The sequence below is a fragment of the Equus asinus genome, chromosome 13, assembly GCF_041296235.1.
Source record: "Equus asinus isolate D_3611 breed Donkey chromosome 13, EquAss-T2T_v2, whole genome shotgun sequence".
Lineage (NCBI taxonomy): Eukaryota > Metazoa > Chordata > Mammalia > Perissodactyla > Equidae > Equus > Equus asinus.
In genome coordinates this window covers 17786525-17806013 of record NC_091802.1, presented here as the reverse complement: position 1 = coordinate 17806013, position 19489 = coordinate 17786525, and the positions used below count along the sequence as shown (strand labels likewise).

General features: G+C 48.1%; 1 protein-coding gene across 1 annotated transcript in view; it reads left to right on the top strand.

Moving 5' to 3' along the window:
* Positions 1–19489, top strand: part of NXN (nucleoredoxin) — a 138254-nt gene that overhangs the window by 105273 nt on the left and 13492 nt on the right. Inside the window, exons 2-5 of the mRNA XM_044745453.2 lie at positions 8956–9073; positions 10688–10821; positions 11283–11383; positions 13199–13305. Coding sequence (XP_044601388.2) covers positions 8956–9073; positions 10688–10821; positions 11283–11383; positions 13199–13305 — 460 coding nt within the window. The remainder of the gene's footprint in view (positions 1–8955; positions 9074–10687; positions 10822–11282; positions 11384–13198; positions 13306–19489) is intronic.

Here is a 19489-nt window from a genome sequence, read left to right as displayed (position 1 = left end):
CTCTAAGTAGCTGAACTTGGTTGCATGGCTAGGCACCCAGTCTGGCTGCCCCGTCGACAGTTTCCTCTTTCCCTTGCCTCCGTTCGTTCGTTCCTTCATTTGTTTACCCATCACTTGCTGAAGACATAACATGTGCCAAGCACTGCGCTTGGCCAACGGCTATACCAGGCTCTGAAGATTTCAGTCACAGGCCAAATTACACACTGGGAATCATGCCTCCAAAGCAAGATTTGGTCTTAACTCTGGGGATCCAAGGACAAGGTCCTGCTGGAGCGTTTAGAATGGTTGTGGGATAACAGTAGCAACAGCAATAATCATTGATATTAATAGTAGCAGCTGATGCTTATGTAGGGCCTAATCTGTGCCAGGCCCTATTCTAAGCACTTTCTGTAACAGGTCGAATCTCCACAACAGTCCAATGAGGTGTAGGTGCTATTCTCCCCATTACACAGATGAGAAAACCAAGAGAGAAGTTAGGTAGCTTCCCTGAGGTCGCCACCTAGCAAGTGGCTGGAGCAGAGTGAGACCCGGGCAGTCTGGCTTCAGAGCCTGTGCTGGGTCACCTCCAGGGTCTGTACCGCCTTGACATTGGAGAGGAGGACGCGGGGGAGTTTCCCCCTCAGACCACACATGGAATGGGCTTTGGTGATGTTTGGTTGGGGAGGGTGGGGACACTGTTAAGGACAGAAGGGATGATGTTGACTGTGGTCAGCATTTGCCTGAGAAGGCTCCGGCTGACCTTGCCAAGGAGCTGGCTGATTAATCCTGCATCTGTGTTAGCTTTGGCTTGATCCCACAGATTTGCAGCAGCTGTTGAGAAATAAAAACTTAGCCCCCAGTCAAGCACAAGACCCAGTCCTCAGAGCGAGAAGCGGATTCCGCGTCACCCTCAGGAGCTGGGGCTTTCTCGGAAATCGCCAGGTTGCGTTTCCCGGTGGCATCTGTGGGTGCTGACTAATCCCCCAGTGTCTCAGATTACCTTGGCTGTACAGTTTGGGTTTTTACAGTTTACCAGTTCCCGGTCCTGTCCCTTTTGATACTTGCCTCATCGTTTCCTGGGTCACTGTGAAAGCGTCTCTGGCTGGCGTTCCTGGGATGATAGCTCCAACCGCGGCCTTGGACTCGCTAACCAGAACCAGCCGCCAGGCCGCGCAACGGGAACTTGGAAGTAACTGGATAGCCCATTTTGTCATCCTTTTTGATTTTTGCCACGTTGAGCTAATATTTTCTCCTCTTTCTTTTTTTCGATTTCGTCTTTGTTGCCTTGCTTCTGAATTTGGCGAGCTAATGATAAACACTTCGATGTCTAGGCTTTGGGGTCTTGCTGTGACCTGTTCTGTCGAAGTCCCCTGGGTAGCTACGAAAGGAGGTGGTTCAGCAAGTTGAACGCATCATGGAAATGAACTTCAGGTGGCCTTTGTGCCCGCAGGATAGTCACTGGAGAGAGAGCAAGCAGTGGATGTGAAAGTCCTCCGGTCTTTCCCTCCTGCAGCAGTGTTGGTCAGTGTGACCCTTTTAAAGTCCTTGTTCAAGTTGCCACCAGCCTTTCCTCTCCCCGTGACCAGTGGGATGTGAGCTGTCACTCTCCATCCCGTCTCCTGGTTCAGAGGCTGCTGGGATGGGAACTGCCAGGCTCAGCTCCTTCTCCCCCCTCCGCTCTTTGTGCCCGACTATACTGTATTTCACACTTCAGTCAGCCAAGCCAGGAGGTGAGGAAATGAAGTAGGAATTCTTGTCTGAAGCAGAAGTGGTGTCAGAGTTAAGTAGAGAGAGAAGCAAAATCTAGAGTCAGTTAAAAAAAATTTTCCAGATGCCCTTTTAAAATCTGGAAATCCAAAATGGGAAGTGGGAGGGAGAAAAAAAGAGGTAGGGGGTCAAAAAAAAAAAAAAAGGGCAAGCTGACCACATAAAACTGGCCAAAAAAATGTATTTTTGTTTTGCAGAAGGTACTTATGGCAAAAATACCATTTGCTACAGAATCCCTGTTTTCTGAGGAGTTTTATAGCCTACTAACTATCCAGTTGATTGATTAACTTTAAAATAGAGTTGACAGGAAAATGTTTTTTGAAGAGGATGCTGACAAGACAAGGGAGAAATAAGCATAAATTGGATTCAGATATTAGTGATGTGTCCCATGTGGGTAGTGCTTTAGTTTTCAAAGCGGCTCCCCACACATCACTTCATTTAAGTTCGATATTCATCCTGTGATGTGGGTATTACTGTGCTAGGCAAGGAGGCGGGACCTGCCCAAGGTCTGGTACCATGTCACTTACTGACATCTAATGAGGTGTCAGGGCCAGGTCCCTGAAGCCCGTTTTCTTTCTACCTTAGCATGTTTCCTCCCAAGAAGGAACTTTAATGAAGAAGCACTTATGCTCCTGACTCTGATTAAATGCTCTAATATCGTACTGAGGAAGAATGTGAACTCATTTCTTGGGGAGCCTTAAAAATAAGCGCAGTTCTTGCTCAGTCTTGGGTGGTTCTGGTCTTCACCATCCTGAGGGCAAAGGGATGAACGAAAGACCACGGGCAGTCATCAGCTCTGAAGGAGTTTAAGAACACAGCAGCGACAGAACAGTGAGATTTTAATCTCCCACTTTTTGCTATTCCATCAATTTAGAGTTTAGGCAAATGCTGATTTTTATTAGGGTGAATTTTCGTGACAAGAATAAAGATGGGGCAATATCATAGCTCTTTCAGTTCAATCAGAGTCAAGCCATGCACTAAAATGCACTGAGACAAGGGGTCTTTATCTGGGATGCATAGACCTCTTGGGATCAGACAAATTCATTAACAGCCTTCAAGGAATTCATGAACTCCGAAATGGCACACAGACGTTTTTGTGTATGTGCATTTTTCTCTGGAGAAAGGATCTATAGCTTATATCCTCAAAAGTGTCTGTGACCCAAAAATGGTTATGAAACCACTGTTTTAAGAGGCCTTTTTGAAACCCTGTAGTGAGATGTTGAAAAGGCACAGAGGTGAATCTCGGTGGTCATTTCTTTAAGCTCAAGCATTTCTCATTTCCTGTCAGCATGAGAAAAGCATCAAAGCGGACCTACATGACTTCTCTAACATAAGGTGCACTTTCTGGTTCAGGTATCAAAATTGGCATGGTTGGAATGATCCTTCCTGTGCCTTCTGCACTCTGCACAGAGCAGAGCAACCGTGGTGCGGCAACCTGCGGCAGCCAGTCCCGGGCAAATCTGCAAATCACTGATGGATGACCTAAGTTCCTAAATAAATCACTATCATGTAAAATTAGACCATGATGTGTAGTCTACAAAAGGATCAACTTTTCAGTGTCAGATGTGAGTCTAGAAGCATAATTTTTTCCCTTGGAAACAAAAGATCCAACAGCAATGGATGAAACACAAGCCAAGACCTGTCTTCCTTGAGACCCAGTGGGAAAGAAAAGGAAGGGTCCCTAGGGAGGGAGGGATGACAGGGGTCATCAGGGTTACAGTTTCTTACCTCCCCAAGGACGATGCTGATAGAAAAGAAGTATCTGATTTGGGGTGAGGCAGGGGGAGGGTGTTATAATCCTTCTGCCTATACAAGGGACCCAGAACAAACTGAGTTCCTCTTTATCTGTCAAGGCAGGGCAAGGACAGCACCTATAGTATTAGAGTCATAAAAGGTACTACATTAATACCCTCAGGCCATCGTAAGCAGGCCTCCCAGGGCCTCCTTTGATGACGTCTCCTGGGGGAATGTTCCTGACCCACACTGGGGTGGCCAAGCATTTAGGGGCTAGTTCTTCCAGGTTCCAAAACCCACCTTTCCTTTAAAAATACCTAGCCAAGAGCCAATCACATGCTTACATTTGAAGTCTGAGTGCCTACAGTCAAACCGCTCTATTAGAATCACATTGTGTCTGCCATCTTTATTTTTAAGGCTCACAGGCTGCAGTTTACTTTAGGGAAACTGTCTAGCTACCCACAAAGAGAGTCTTGTTACAAGATACCATTTGCTTGTGGGAGCCCGAGGCCCCAGGAAGATATGACTGTAGTGATCCCCTAACAATACATGTGACCAGGGAAGATTTCTTCTATGAAGGCAAGGATGGTTTAACCTTGGAGTGGCTACTAATGAAATATACCACAACAGGTGAAAAGAATAACCATAAAGTCACCATCCATTCCTGATAAAACTTTTGGTCAAAAAGTTATGGAAGGCTGTTATTTTTTTAATTGTGGTAAAATACACATAACATAATATTTACCATCTTAACCATTTTTAAGTGTGCAGTTCAGTGGTATTAAATACATTCACATTGCTGTGCAACCATCACCACCCCCATGATTCTTTTTATCTTGTAAAACTGAGATTGTACCCATTAAACAATACCTCTTCATTCCCCCCTCCCCTCCGCCCCTGGCAACCACCGTTATACTTTCTGTCTTTGTGGTTTTGACTAATCTAAGTACTTCATATAGGTGGAATCATATAGCATTTGTCTTTTTGTGTCTGGCCTATTTTACTTATCCTAATGTCCTCAAGGTTCATCCGTGTTGTAGCATATTGCAGAATTTCCTTCTTTTTTAAGGCTGGGTAATATTCAAAACTATTTTGTTTAACTGTTAAAGAATATCTGTCTCAAATTAATGGCTAATATTACATATGATAATAAAATATATGGATATATCTGTTATAGTCAGGAAGAAGATAAGGATGCTTGCTACTTAATATTGTTCTGGAAATTCCAGCCAATATAGTGCCATAAGAAAAGGAAATAAACAGTATAACTCTTGAAAAAAGAAGATAAATGATCTTTATTTGCAAGTAGCATGGTTTTCTTTTTTTTTTTTTTAAAGATTGGCACCTGGGCTAACAACTGTTGCCAATCTTTTTATTTTCTTTCCTGCTTTATCTCCCCGACACCCCCCCCCCCCGTACACAGTTGTATATCTTAGTTGCACGTCCTTCTAGTTGTAGACCTCAACGTGGCCTGACGAGCGGTGCCATGTCCGTGCCCAGGATCTGAACCCTGGGCTGCTGCAGCAGAGTGCGCGAGCTTAACCACTCGGCCACGGAGCCGGCCCCTGGTTTTCTATTCAGACTAAAACACTACTTTGAAGTAAGAGTATATATTTAAAAATTAGCTGTTTTTACAGCTCCACCTTTCCATTTGTGACCTAGATTCCACCCTTTTGCCTATTCAAGGACTTTGTTCTTGCATTTTTCCTTCTCGTCAATTTTTTTCTCTCCTTTCTGGATTATCCCCAACAGCATATGTGACAGTATCTCCCATCTTTAAGATATCCTCCCTCTGACCTCATCATGTGCTTTTCCAGCTACAATCCCATTTCTCTGCTCTCTTTATAGCAAAACTCGTAAAGAGAACTGTCTGTAGCCACTCCCTCAGCCCCTTGTGTGCCATTTTCTCTTTCTCTTTTTATAACCTTTCTTTTTATTATTCTCCTCTAGGTGTTTGATATGTTGGCAAGAGGACTCACATTTGTATGGGTCCCACGCCCGCTTTAGGTGTGCGCGCTAGACAGAGCTGTGCCCCACTTCTTCCCTCTTCACTTCGGCCTGTCTGTCAGCTTCACCACTTCACCGACTCCTCCCTGATCCCGTCAAGGTCTCATGAGACCTTAGTTGCCTATCGACTGGTCAGTTCTCCGTCCTCATCTTACTCAACAACTCAGCAGCATTTGACGCAGTGGCCTACTCTCTCCTCGCCAACACTTTCTTCACCTGCCTATTGGGACACCAAAGTCTCCTTGTTTTCCTCCCACATCGCTCATCACTCCTGCTCAGTCTTCTGTGGGTGGGCCCTGGCTCTTTTCCCCTGTGGCCGTGTCTTCTGCTTGGATGACCTCATCCAGGCCCATGACCCCTAACAGCATGTAGGCACTGATGATCCCTGGTGATATATCATGGCCCGCCCCCAGAGTCTAGATTTGTCAGTGCAGATGCCTGCTCAAAGTCTTCACTTGCACGTCTCACAGGCACTTCAAACTTGACCTGTCCAATCTTGATTTTTCTCTCAAACTTGCTCCTCCTCTTGCTTAATGGGACACCTTAACACGCTTTTGTTCAAGCCCCCAAACCACAGTACATCCTTGATCTTTTTCTTTCCCTCACCCGTTTCTTGCATTCAATTTATCAACCTCTCCTGTTGACTGTCTTCAAAATACATCACGGCCTCACCCTGCTGCTACAACCCAAGTCTTCTCCATTGCTCTCAGCTCCTGCCTGGACTGTTGGCAGTGGCCTCCCCCATGGGTCTTCTGCCTTCACCTGTCTTCCTCAGCAGTCTGTTCCTTCACAGCAGCTGGAGTGACATTTTAAAATGTAAATCAGATTGTACCACTCCCCTGCTGACCCTCAGTTGCTTCCTATTACACTTAGAATAAAATTCCATTCTTTCTACCAGTCCATAGGTCCTTAAAGATCTGGTCTCTGAGCGCCCGTCTCACCTTTTTGCGGCCCCTCTCCCTGACTCTGTTTGGCTGCATCTACTCCAGCCTTCCCTAGTCAGCCTCCTGGCCTCTACACAGGTTCCCTGGGCCTCAGGTGGCCTCCTCGATGCACACATGACTTGCTTCATCTCATTATGGGGGTCTGTGCTCAAATGCCACTTCTTCAAAGATGCTTCCCCGATCACCATCCAAATATGTGCCACTCCCCCAGCATGCCTCTGCTCCTACCTTGCTCTGTTTTCTTTGATTACTCACAAGTGTCTGAAATTATTTTTCTATTTATATTTTTATTTATTGTCTGTCTCTCCCCCTAGAATAGAAGCTGTGAAGGCAGCAACTTCATCTGCCTTGTTCTATCTTGTATCCCTTGTGCTCAAAGCAGAGCTGGCCCATAGTAGGTGCTCAGTTAGTGTCTGTTGAATGAATTTTAGCACTTACCAGTTGTAAAACATCCAGGGGGAGGGGGGCCGGCCCCGTTGCCGAGTGGTTAAGTTCACGCACTTCCCTTTGGCAGCCCAGGGTTTCACCGGTTCAAATTCTGGGTGCGGACATGGCACCGCTCAGGAAGCCATGCTGAGGTGGCATCCCACATGCCACAACTAGAAGGGCCCACAACTCAAAATACACAGCTATGTACCAGGGGCTTTGGGGAGAAAACGGAAACATAAAATCTTTAAAAAAAAAATCCTGGGAAAAAACGGTGTGTTTACGACATTGAGATATACGTATGTATATAGCGCCTAAACATCAGTAAGTAAAAGATCAGCAACCAAAATGAGGCATCATTTTCTCCTATCTAATCGGAAAAACTAATGTTAGTGATACTGTTAGTGAGAGGACTAGGAAATGGGCCCTCTCTTTTGCCACTGGTGGAAATATAAAATTGTCTAAGCTTTCATAAGTGGTGAGTCATGGATGATTTTTATCTCAGTTTTTGTGGTTTGCTATGTTTCCCATTTTTTCCCAATAATTACCATCTTTTCCCCAATAATTTTTAAACCAGAAAAATCCCTTAATCTTCCTTTGCCCCCGCCATTTTTTTTTATTCACCTGGCTGGATCCTTGCACAGCAAACTTGTGAGGCTGATCTCAGGGGCAAGACGCTCTCGTTCTGCTGTTGATCTTCTCCTAAGAATATTTGATCTGAATCTTGTGTCAGATGTCTCTGGAATGATGCAATCCTGGTCATTGAAAACCATGTGTGCAGAGTCACTCTTGCTCTCAGGGCCTGGGCTGGTTTGGGGAGCCCATGAGCGCTAAGGTGGGGCCCACCCAGTTTGAGGTGGGGTCCCACAACCCTTCCTGCCAAGACCCAGGTCTCCATAGACAGGGGAAGCCTAACATTTCTTGGCAGATAACACTGCCTGACTCCCTCGCTGCTTGGAAGTGAATTAAAAACAATAACTATCACAGCCACACATGCCTTTCCCTCTGCTGTGTGCAGCTGGACTTCTGGTGCCTGTTTCCCTTAGACACACCCGGGCTCTGTTCTGCCAGTGCCCACACGGCCAGCCCTCTCGTCTGGGCCCCAGGCCCCCGGAAGGAAGGCCAGCAGCCGAATCATTATTGGCCATTCTTCAGTTTTCCCTTGTTGCTTTCTTTCTGGAGGTGCTTTGGTAATTCGGCATTTCATTTAATTATGTCATTTCTGGGCATGGCAGTTGAGTTCCTGAGCACCCCGTGGCCCACCCTGAACGGTGTTCACCCCGATGTCTAGAGCAAACCAAGGAGCCTGCGCATACTCGGCTCCTAGCTCTCGGCTGTTGCATTGATGTTTTCTCAGCCTCATCCCTCTTAGACCCTGGCCCTCTGACAGTTGGCACAGTAACCTCAAGAGCCTGCCAATAGGCTGTGGATTATTTGGAGTGGCACCGAGAGAGAGATGAGGGTTGGAGCTGGCTCAGGATATCGCTTCCCTAGCGTTTGTGGGCTGAATGGCACACACTTAGAACAACTGCCGATGCTCCCAGTGCAGGAACCTGGGACACGGTGAGAGGGGCAGATTTTAACTACTTGGTCTTCTGTTGGCTATGCTGTCCCTTCTCCCTTGGGGCTCGGGGGACACGGCAGAGCAGGGGAGCAGGGGAGCACCTGCCTGCTGCTAGGATGGGGAGGCACCCATCATAAGCTCCCCTTCCTGCCTTAAGCACCTGGTGGAGGTCTGATGATGTTTGAAAGATGCCTAATCCATCTCCATGCCTTTTAGAGAAAGTGCCTGTGGGAGAGGTGAGAGAGAAGAGCTCTCCTAGAATAGGTGTGGTCCTCTGTCAGCCCCTGCCCAGGCTTGAGTCTGGGGGTGACTCAGACTCGGGGTCCCCTGCACTGTCATGGACTGCAGGGGCAGGTGGGGTTGTAGCTTCACTTGTCTCTTTTGCCTAGTCAACCCTGCTTTGCATCAGTTGTTCATTTATCTGTACTTCTGTGTTTTCTAGTTCATCTACCCCTCGGGCCTAAGGGGCTCAAAAGAACTCTGCAATTAATCCGGTTTGGACTTAACCATCTTCTTTTATGTTTCTTCTTACAGCTTAAACTTTGGAACAAATATCGAATTTCCAACATTCCATCACTAATATTCCTAGACGCCACCACCGGGAAGGTCGTGTGCAGGAATGGGCTGCTGGTGATCCGTGATGACCCAGAAGGTGAGCCCTTGGCATGTCCATCCCATAGTCCTGTTCCGTCCCCCTGCCCCGACCTCCTCCCCATTGGTAGAGAGCGTCCAAATGAACTACATGTACGTGGGTTTATTTGGCTAGAGGATACTGTCTTGATGAAATCATAGTATTCTCCAGGTCATGGCTCAGATTTTTAAAGGGATTAGAATGTCCTTTCTGGGAGCTTTAATTCATGGGCCAGAGGAGATGGAATCTGAAAAAGGAAGTTCAGCTTTGAGAGCTGAGGAGGCCTTTGAGAAGGAGCTAGATCCAGGATACTGACTTCTAGTGCCTTTTCGACAGCAGCTGTCACCTTGACAATTAGAGGCAGGCTAAGTGGTTTTTGTTTTTCTTTTCTTTATAATAATTCTGTAGCAAAGTCACAGTCTCTGGGTTGCTCTCCCATCCTCAGCGGTGACTGCCCCTCATTTCTTGGTGCTGCCCCCGTCCTGCTGGCCTTGGTCTTGCTGACCAGCCGGGTGGTGGCCACGCAATGAGTAGGCATCTCTGCTCTGATAACCCTGCTCAGTGGCTGTCCATGGTCTGTTCCTTTCCCCCTTGCCCTGGAGTCATAATAGGGTCATGAGGTCTTCCCTCCCTCACTTGTTGATCAAATTAGAGAAGTCAACCCTGGTCACAAATTTTCCCAGTAAAAATTTCACATGCTTCAAAGAATTGCCCTCTGTAAAAACCAGAGCATGGCAGAACTAAGTTTTTACCTTCTCAAATCTAAACACACACACATATATGCCCCCTACTCTGAAGCTTGTTAAAAAGGCAGATTCCCCAGTCCCACCCCCAGGGATTTTTGGATTCAGTTGTTTCAGGGTGGGCTTGGCCATCTGCACTCTTAACCAGCCTGTGCTTCTCCCATCCCCTGCTCACCCCGGGTGGTTTTGAGGCAGTGGTCCGTGGACCACCCTGGGAGAAAACACTGCTTTGTTGAGCTGGGAGCATATTATTTGCTCTTCCTGCCTGGAGCTTAAGTGTCATCAGAATGTAGACCATCTGGGTTGAGTAGATTTTACTCTTTCCTTTCACTAGACTTAAATTCTCATCTCACTTGGTTCCCTGGGCCCCAAACCAGACCATCTGAAGCAAGATCTCTGGGGGCGGGGCCCAGGAGCATCATATTTTAAAATCCCCAGCTGACTCTACGATGCAGTCAGAATTGACAGCCTCTGAGACTCCAGGGTTGGAATTGAAGAAACTCATGGTTAACACCTGAGCAATGATTCCCTACCTTGGCCCATCGTCAGAGTTGCCTGGAGAGTCTGTTTTGCTTTGTTTTGGACGTACATCTTCAGCCTTGCTCTCAGATCCCAGGACTCAGCGTGGGACCTGGGCTTCTGTAGTTTTCAAAAGGCCCCAGGGGCTGGGTCCTGTGATCATCCAGGTTCGGGACCCATTGCCTGGAGGGTAGGCAGGCTCTGCCATGGATGAGTCCTGCTTTTATTCCTGGGTTTTAGCTGCAGATCCTACGGATGTGTTAACAAATGCTATTTGATGATGAGGTTGTCATGCCGTGCATCCCTGAGGGTCTTGGGTCAGAGATCACAATGAAGAGTCTTAACAATTCTCTCCCTCTGTTGCCTGTTTCAGGTTTGGAATTCCCTTGGGGACCTAAACCCTTCAGGGAAGTCATTGCAGGGCCCTTGCTTAGAAATAACGGGCAGTCCCTGGAGAGCAGCAGCCTGGAGGGGTCTCACGTGGGAGTCTATTTCTCCGCACACTGGGTGAGTGTTTGTCCCTCTTCAGTCCAGACAGAAGGAGCAGTGATGTTCCACCAAGACCAGTTGTGGTTGGCTTCTGGCGGTTCTTGCTTTCTCCTGTGCCTGCTGCATTGTTGGCAAGCCATGAGTGCTTGTTGTTATGAATGATAATAGCAGCAAGAAAATGATCTCTTTGACTGGTCTAAAAGGATAGTCCTCCTAACCTCTTCTGGTGAGACTTCTAATGGACCCTGAGGGGGTTCGTTTCTGCTGCTGCCTGCTGGCACACAGTGTGGGTGTGGAGGAGCCGTGCTGGGTGCTCACTATTAGAAGAGGCATTTTTGTTTCTGCCTCTTTTATAAACTGGGTTTTGCTGTACCAATCCTACTTGGGTCTTGCTAACCTGGCCTCTGATGACAAGTGGCTGGGAAATTGGAAAGAGAAGGGACAACGTCACCCTGCAGGATCCCACTCTTGTCTTTCAGTGTCCACCCTGCCGAAGCCTCACGCGGGTCCTGGTGGAATCCTACCGGAAGATCAAGGAGGCAGGCCAGAAATTTGAGATCATCTTTGTTAGTGCAGACAGGTAACGTGTGCTGGGGAGGGTGGCGGTGTAGCTGCCCTTTTCTGCAGGCGGTTAACATGTGTTCCTTTTGCCTTACACTTCTCACTTCTTTAGAGCTTGGAGGTAGGGATTGGGGAAGACATGTCTGGGAATATTGGCAGAGGGACGGATACATTTCATATTTACTCATGTAATTGTCTGCAGTGGAGCCTAGGAAAACCTGTTCTTGCTGTAAATACCTGGGTTATGTCCCAATTCTGGCCTGGATCATTTGAGATTAGGATACATTTGTCTGGTTTGTTCATCTTTTTAGATTGTGATGAAAGGATTCAGAGGGGGAAGGATGGAAAGAAAAGAGTCAGAGACTGATGGAATGTGACACCTCTCTTGGATGGCTATGCAGTCATTTTTCTTAGCTCTGACCACATACTTTGTCTGGAGGCTATCATAAAAACAAGAAGGGCAGACATTCTTCCTGGAGTCCATCAGGTCCTTTTAGCCTCAATTTCTTCTGCTTCTTGCCCTCTCACTGGCTTTACTCATCACTTACCTTCCTCCATCACAAAATTCCAGCCCCAATTCAAACCGAGCCACCAGGCACTTCTGCCTCTTAAGTTCTTGTTCATAGAAGGGTCTCTGAGATGCCAACACACTGAGGGCGTTTTGTACACTCTGCATCCTTAACGTCTGCACTTTGCCATGCTCGTTTTCTTGGGCCATGGTCCCACCCTGCTGGTCCCCAGCTCCCATCTCTGCATGTGAGTGGCGGCAAGCTTGAAGGCGTGCCACGTGGAGTGATTGCTTTTTTAAAGCTTTAAAAAACAGCAACTTTATTGGAGTATAATTTATTTACAGTAAAATGTGTACATTTTAGTTATGCAGTTCAATGAGTTTTGACCAATGTATGTACCCGTGTAAGTTAAGATATAGAACATTTCCGTCACTCAAAAGACTCCCTCATGCCTCTTCTTGGTCCGTCTTCACCCCCAAACCCCAGCCCCAGGGGCCCCCCAATCTGCTTTCTATCATTGGATTAGGTTTGTCATTCCTGGAGTTTCTTAGACATGGAATCATAGGTTAATGCTTTGCTAAAAGTGTGGTCCTGTACACATCACTGTTATGTGCACAAATTAGAAGCATCATGGGGAATGCAGTGTCTGTGCACTCTAGGCTCCTTATAAAAGTAAGACCTGTCCGAATGGAATACTCCTCAGCTATAAAAAAAGACAAAATCGTCCCATTTGCAACAACATGGATGGACCTGGAGAGTATTATGTTAAGCGAAATAAGCCAGACAGCGAAAGACAAATACTGTATGATTTCACTCATTTGTGGACGTAAACAAATTTATGGACAAACAGACAGTTTAGTGGTTACCAGGGGAATGGGGATGGGGGTTGGGGGTGGGTACACAGGGTGAAGGGGCACCTTTACATGGTGTCTAACAAATAGTAATGTACAACTGAAATTTCACAATGTTATAAACTATTATGACCACAATAAAAAAAATCTTAAAAAAAAAGGGAAAGGCCTGTCATGTTGAAGAATGAAAAGTTGAGCATAAGTTGAACTGGTGGGACGCACGCAGGAGGCTGTTGAAATGGCCTGGCGTTGTGCTTTGGCATCCGCCTGCTGTGTGGAGGCCTGTGCTTCTTGGCGTACGCCAGGATGGGCGGCATAGCCCTCCTGTGTCATCTGCCTGGTGCCTGAGGAGCATGTTGGTTAGTGGCCCCTGCATCCGCAGAGCCCTGGGCATAAGTGGGTAGAAGGTGGGGAGGACCCAGTGCTGGTGCGTTCGGATGTAACAGAGCCATGTTTCCGCGTGTGTCTCCGCAGGTCAGAGGACTCATTCAAGCAGTACTTCAGTGAGATGCCCTGGCTCGCTGTCCCCTACACCGACGAGGCCCGGCGGTCGCGCCTCAACCGGCTGTATGGAATCCAAGGTAGGCATCCCCCACTCCGTGGGGTCCCTGGAAACCTGCTGTCTGGGCTTACCACCTCTTTGGCTTTGCTTTTAGAGGGAAAAGAGCACCCTTATTTCCATGAATGTTCACCTTCTTCACCATCTTAAAAATTACATGCAGTGAATTTTATGCTATGTAAATTACACCTCATTAAAGCCAGGTTTTTGAAAAAGTACATGTCCAGGTGAGACAGCTAGTTCTCACCACCTGGCCTAGTGAGTTCGGATGCAGTTGGGCCGTGGAGCACATGCTCCCAAACGACTTGGCCAAAACCTTATCCCAAGGGGTCTACTGTCAGACAGACCTGAGAGTGATCTTTGGTTCCATAGGACTCTGAGCCGCGGTTTCCTCATCTGCAAATCGGGCATGAGAAATCTCTGCCACAAGGGATTGTAGGGGCATTAAAGGATAATGTATATAAAGCGCTTCATATGGTTCCTGACGCATATAGTGAGGGCTGAGTGCGTGTTACTTTTTAGGTGAGAAAACAGATTTCCTGAGAGGGTGGAAAACTAAGACTTGGAGTACTAATCATGGTGTTTTTCAGAAATAATGATTATTAGTGACGCAAACTGTGCTTTTATTCTTTATTATTTGAATACCTCCTTCCCAGCCTTTCCCCAGCCAGGTGTTCTCTTGGTGAAGCACTTAATTGGTCTGTTAAGAGTTAAACTCATTCCCCTTGTGTCAGTCGTACCAGAGCCTGGTCAGCCCTAAACAGGTACAGCTAATATTTGAGTTCTCAGTGCTCCTGTGTTACAGAGAGTGAAAAAAGACAAATCCAAGATTTAACCACAGGGGCCAGCCCAGTGGCGCAGTGGTTAAGTTTGCACACTCCACTGTGGTGGCCCTGGGGTTCCCAGGTTGGATCCTGGGTGCAGACATGGCACTGCTCGTCAAGCCACGTTGCGGTGGCGTCCCACATATAGAGGAAGATGGGCACAGATGTTAGCTCAGGGCCATTCTTCCTCACACACACAGAGAAGATTTACCCACAAATTCCACAGCTTCCAGGGGAACTCATCAGGTTCTTCACCCTTTTTTCTTCACCATTTAGAGTAAGCATATGGCTTTGTTTAGAGCCAAAGTTTCAAAAAATTAATATTTAATTTGTAATTGGTGCTTCTCCGTTTCAAATGTGCGTAAGAATCGCCTGGGGATCTTGTGAGAGTGCAGGTTGGGCTTCCGTGGGCCTGGGGGGGGCTGAGAAGCCTGCGTTTCCAGCGGGCCCCCAGGCGATGCTGGTGCCGCTGGTCCAGGGACCACACTTTGGGTATTAACAGTCTAGATCTAGGGGTCCTTTGAGAACGTTGGAGGCTCATGCCTCCTATTACTAAAAATGAACTCCTCCTCCCCACCCCAATAAAAAAACGGCAATCCCCAGTGTAGGGAAGAGAGCAGACTGCTGGTAGGAATGTAAATCAAGACAACCTTTCAGGAGAGCAATTGGCAATCTACATCAGAGGCCTTAAAAATCTACAAAACCTTTAATTTAGCAATCCCGCCTGTAGGACTTCCTGCTTAGGAAATTATCCTCCAGCACCAGCAAAGGTTGAGCTTCTCTGGAGCAGGTGGGATAGTTTTGTTTTTTTCTTTCATCTTTTGTATACTTTGAATTTCATTGCAGACCACGATTCTTTCTTTGCTTTAGTCTCTAGAAAACCCAGAGCTGGATTTGTAACCACCTTCAGCAGTTTTGCAAAAATGCCCATTTCTGTGCACATGCCCTTGACCCTGGCTCCGTTTTTCTCTTTTTTCCTTCCTTGTTTTCCCTTCAGGGGGATATTTTCATCTCTTTTTATTGGATTATATCATGCAGTTTTTAAGCTGCCTCAAATCCTTTTTGGGGAAAAAGATGGAGTAGATTTAAATGCACAGGATTGTGTTTCTTGAACTCCTACTAACCACCAAGACTCTGCAGTGAGCTCCGTGGGAGATAAACCAGCAGGGTGGGCTGGTGCTGCCCTTGAGTGGACGAGATGAGATTTACATTGGGAAATAAGTAAAGAGCAGAGTATGATGATGTCTGGAGAAACTAAAAAGTGTTGGTCAAATAAGTGCCATTTCATATGAGGGCTTAGCAGACTGACACTTGTCCAGAGGGTGGAGCTGGGTGCTGGGCCTCACTCAGCCACTCTGCTCAGTCAGGAGGCCTCTCCACGTAGAGACTTCTTTCCAAGCACGTGTCATCAGTGGAGCAGAATCTTTTCCTCTCCGAGGTAGGGAATTGAGTTGCCCTTTCCTGGATGTGGGGTCCAGCATGATGCAGATATTCCTGGTGGTCAGTGCTAAGGCCGTGGGGTCACCTGAACTTAATAAATTGCCAAAGGATGGTCTACAGACAACACATAGCCAGCTTGAGGCTGGCAGTGTGTACCCTACCCTCCCTGTGCTCTGTGAGATGCTTCTGAGGACCCTTTGGAGGGTGGGTGCCAGCGTCATAAGGAGAGATCATGAGCTCTTCAAGATTCAACACAAGTTTTGGATACACTGCTAAGGCTGGAGGACACCCTTCTGGAGAATGTGGGCAAGGCACAAAAAAATTAAATTGATGGTTTCCTGTCTGCCTGCAGAAAGTGGAGAAGGGAACTCTCCTTCGGATTCTCTAGTTGTCAACATGTAAATATTACAGCCATAGGAGCTGCGGTTGTTAGGTGTGGCCCAGACAGCCAGAAAGAGGATGACCACAACTGAGGAGGAAGAGAATGGAGAGTTCTCAGAGACGCATTCATTTGGCACAATCCTTAAGGCCCTAGCAGTGTGGGGATGGAAGTACATACGTGGTCCCCAACTTCAAGGAGCCCTTAGTCAAGGATCAGAAAGCTGCTCTGGGGAGGCTCTGTGCCCAGGCAAGCAGTGGCCCACCAGGCATGCCACAGTAGAAGAATGTGAGATTCACATGGAACGCAACTCCGGCCAGCGCGCGTCCTCTGCAGCCCAGCCCTGCACCAGGCGCGTCCCACTGCTCCTCGTCTGCTGAAGCCATGGCCTATCCTCCCCTGCCATCTGTTCTGGTCTGTCTCCAGCTTGGACTTGTCTGCTGTCCCGGCTCCCCACCTCCTGCTTCCTCGCTCTCGGGTTCACAGTCTCTCCCTGGCTTAGTGTTTTGTGCCGACTGCTTCCTTGATCACTTGACCTCTTGGGCTAAGGCTTAGAACTCATTCCTGCAAACAGCCTGTCACACACTGCCTGCTGACCTTGGTCTGTCTGCCTCTGGCCCTGTGAAGCCAGAGATGCACTAAAGCATGGTGGAACAAGAGTGGAAAAGAGCAGCACAGGCTCCTTCTCAAGGCAGCATTTAATGAAGGGCCACTCAGCGGAATAATCCGAGTTCAGAGGAGAGACTTGCTTAGAGCTGTTTGCCAGGAAGGCTTCCTGGCGGAGGTGGCTATGGAGCAGGGCCTCACAGAATGGATGGGGTTTAGATAGGGGGTTTGGGACATTCCAGGGCAAAGGCCAGAGTAGGATGTGCATGGTGTACTATAGGGCAGAGTGGGCAATAAGGCTGGTGGGGCCACATCGTAGAGGGCCTTGAACGCCATGCTGAGGTTTTACACTTGACACTTTGGACTTCTGGAGCCTTTTGAAAGTTTTGATTAAGGGGAGATCAGTGCAGTATTGACATTCAAGCTAAACTGGAAGAGAAATCCTAGAGGCAGGCTGTCCACTGATATTTCTGATGGCACCCACTGTGACCAGGCCTCACACAGGGCTCACAACAGGCCTGCCTATGGGGAGAGGGAAGCTGCACCCTTGGGCTCTGAGGCAGGTGGCCCAGGTGGCCTCTGCAGCCCCGTGCCCGTCTCCCTAGCTCTGCCTCCCTCTAGCCCCACAGGGTCACTTACGGTCTTCTGCTTCATGGCATTTCTGAGGTCCCCCGTGCAGCAGGGGTCTGGTTTCTAGTAGAAGCACACGTGGCTAGTAAGTTCTCGTGTGGCATTGTACATTGATCTTACCAGTCAGCAGCTCTGTTCTCACAAGGACAAGGGCAGACAAGTTTTTGCATCCCACTGCCTCTCACTCCCAACACAGAAGGTAGAGAAAATCCACGGCCTGCTGTAGGAGGTGGGTTGCTGAGAACCTCCATTGCAGCCTTGCCCAGGCTGGACCAGGAGTGGAGGGACAGGGATGTGGAGCAGGGGCTGGCAGAGGAGCTGAGGTCTTGGGGCCATCGCTTTCCTCCCTATGGCCGTTTCCCACAGCTCTCTTGTCTCCTTTCCCTGCCCCTCTTCCAGCTTCTCTCCTCCGCAGATCTGCCTTAGTGGGAGTACGGCCAGCTCTCCTGAGTTCCCTCTGTTTCCCTCCTCTCTGCCATGAAACATCTCTGTTATGTCCTTGGCTTCATAGCTCGGGATGTCTATGCATCGCCCCATCTCCTTTCTTCTTTCTTGTTAGAAGTATCATCCCTGCTTTCTAAGATTCTGCCTTTGTTCTTCTAGGGTCTTGCTCTTGCCTCTTGCATTTCCCTCCCTTTCTTGCCTCTTTGTCTCTGTTTCTCTATTAGCTCCTTCTTCTCCACTTCACAGAATGCTTAGCCATAAAAAAAAAATCCATCACTCCCTAAAGCTGTTGCTCAGCCTGCCCTAACAGGTGCCTCATAACAGGTTCTTCTCATTGAGAAGGTGACAAGAGAATTAACCCTGTGGTTCTCTGGGAGAGAAGAGCATTCCAGGCAGACGGAACCGCCAATGGAAAGGCCCTGGGGCAGAATCGTGCCTCACGTGCTTATGGAACAGCAAGGAGGCCAGTGCAGCTGGAGCAGAATGACCAAGTCAGGTGTGGAGGGGTTAAGACTGGAGAGTAAGAAGACCAGGGCCCATAGGGCCTTGCTAATCACACTTCGGCTTTTACGCTGAGTGAAGTGGGACACCACTGCGGAGTTTGAGCAGAGTCCCACGATCTAATTTATGGTAGAGTCCCTGTGGTTGTGGTGTTGAGAAGCAGGGCAGCCAGTTAGGATGTTATTGTAATAATCCAGGGAAAAGATGATGGGGCTCGGGCAGGGGTGGTGGCAGTAGAGGTGGCAAGACATGGCAGATTCTGGATAGAGTTTGAAGTTAGGGCCTTACAGTTTGCTAACAGATTGGATGTGAAGTGTGAGAGTAAAAGAAGACTCGAAGACAACTCCAAAGCCTTCTGCCTAAGCAACTAGAAGGATGGAGCCGCCATCAGCTGAGACTGGGAAAGCCGCGTATGTCGGATGTAGGGGTGGGGGTGGATGGGGTTGGTGTGGAGTTCAGGTGAAGAGGAGTTTAATTTTGATCATGTTGATTGTAAGATGCCCATTGGTGGTGATGTGGATTCAGCAGCCTAGAATTGGGAGAGGTGGGGCTTGAGATACAAATTTGGCATTTGTCAGTTGGCATATAGTTATATTTCCAAGCTTAAAACTGGATGAGATCACCCAGGAGTGAGTCGAGATGTTTGCAATCCAGTGACCTCCCTGTTCTTTTCCTGCTCCATCTGGTTTTGTTTTTCAACAGTTGGGGCTACCCCTAAAATCCTCTCCTCCTCCCCCTCTCCCTCCACATCACCCCCTCTCCTGGTGTTCTCCTGGCTTGCTGTTTCTTGGCTTTCTCCTCCACCATCTCTTTAACGGGGGCTTGTCCCAGCTCTTCTCCCTTTGTTCTAATGATTCCATGACACCTAGAACCCCTCTGTTCCTCTGCACCAGTCCTCCTCCCCTGTCCCAGTCTACTGTATGTACCAACCGGGCAGAGCACCTCCAAGTGAAGCTTCAGAAGATTGACTCTGATAGTGGTGTTCATCCCCTGTGTGGAAGCCCTCCATGACCGTGCCCTGATATTCCAAGACTCTCTCCAGTCTGGTCTCCAACACCTTCACAGCCCCGTTTCTCACTGCTCCCCCATCTACACCCTCCCTGCCATCTCACGTGGTCTCCCTCCATCACCATCCTGCCCATCCCTCCAGCTCGGATGCTGCCTCCTGCAGTGCTTTCCCTCAGAGGGCAAACTCCTTCTATTGTGAACTGTTATGGGTTTATTATAAAGGATACAACTCAAGAAGAGCCAAATGGAAGAGATGCATCAATACATGGGAAGAGGCACAGAGCTTCCATGCCCTCTCTGGGTGTGCCACCCTCCCAGCACCTCCATGTCTCCACCAACCCAGAAGCTCTCCGAACCCCGCCAGATAGGGTTTT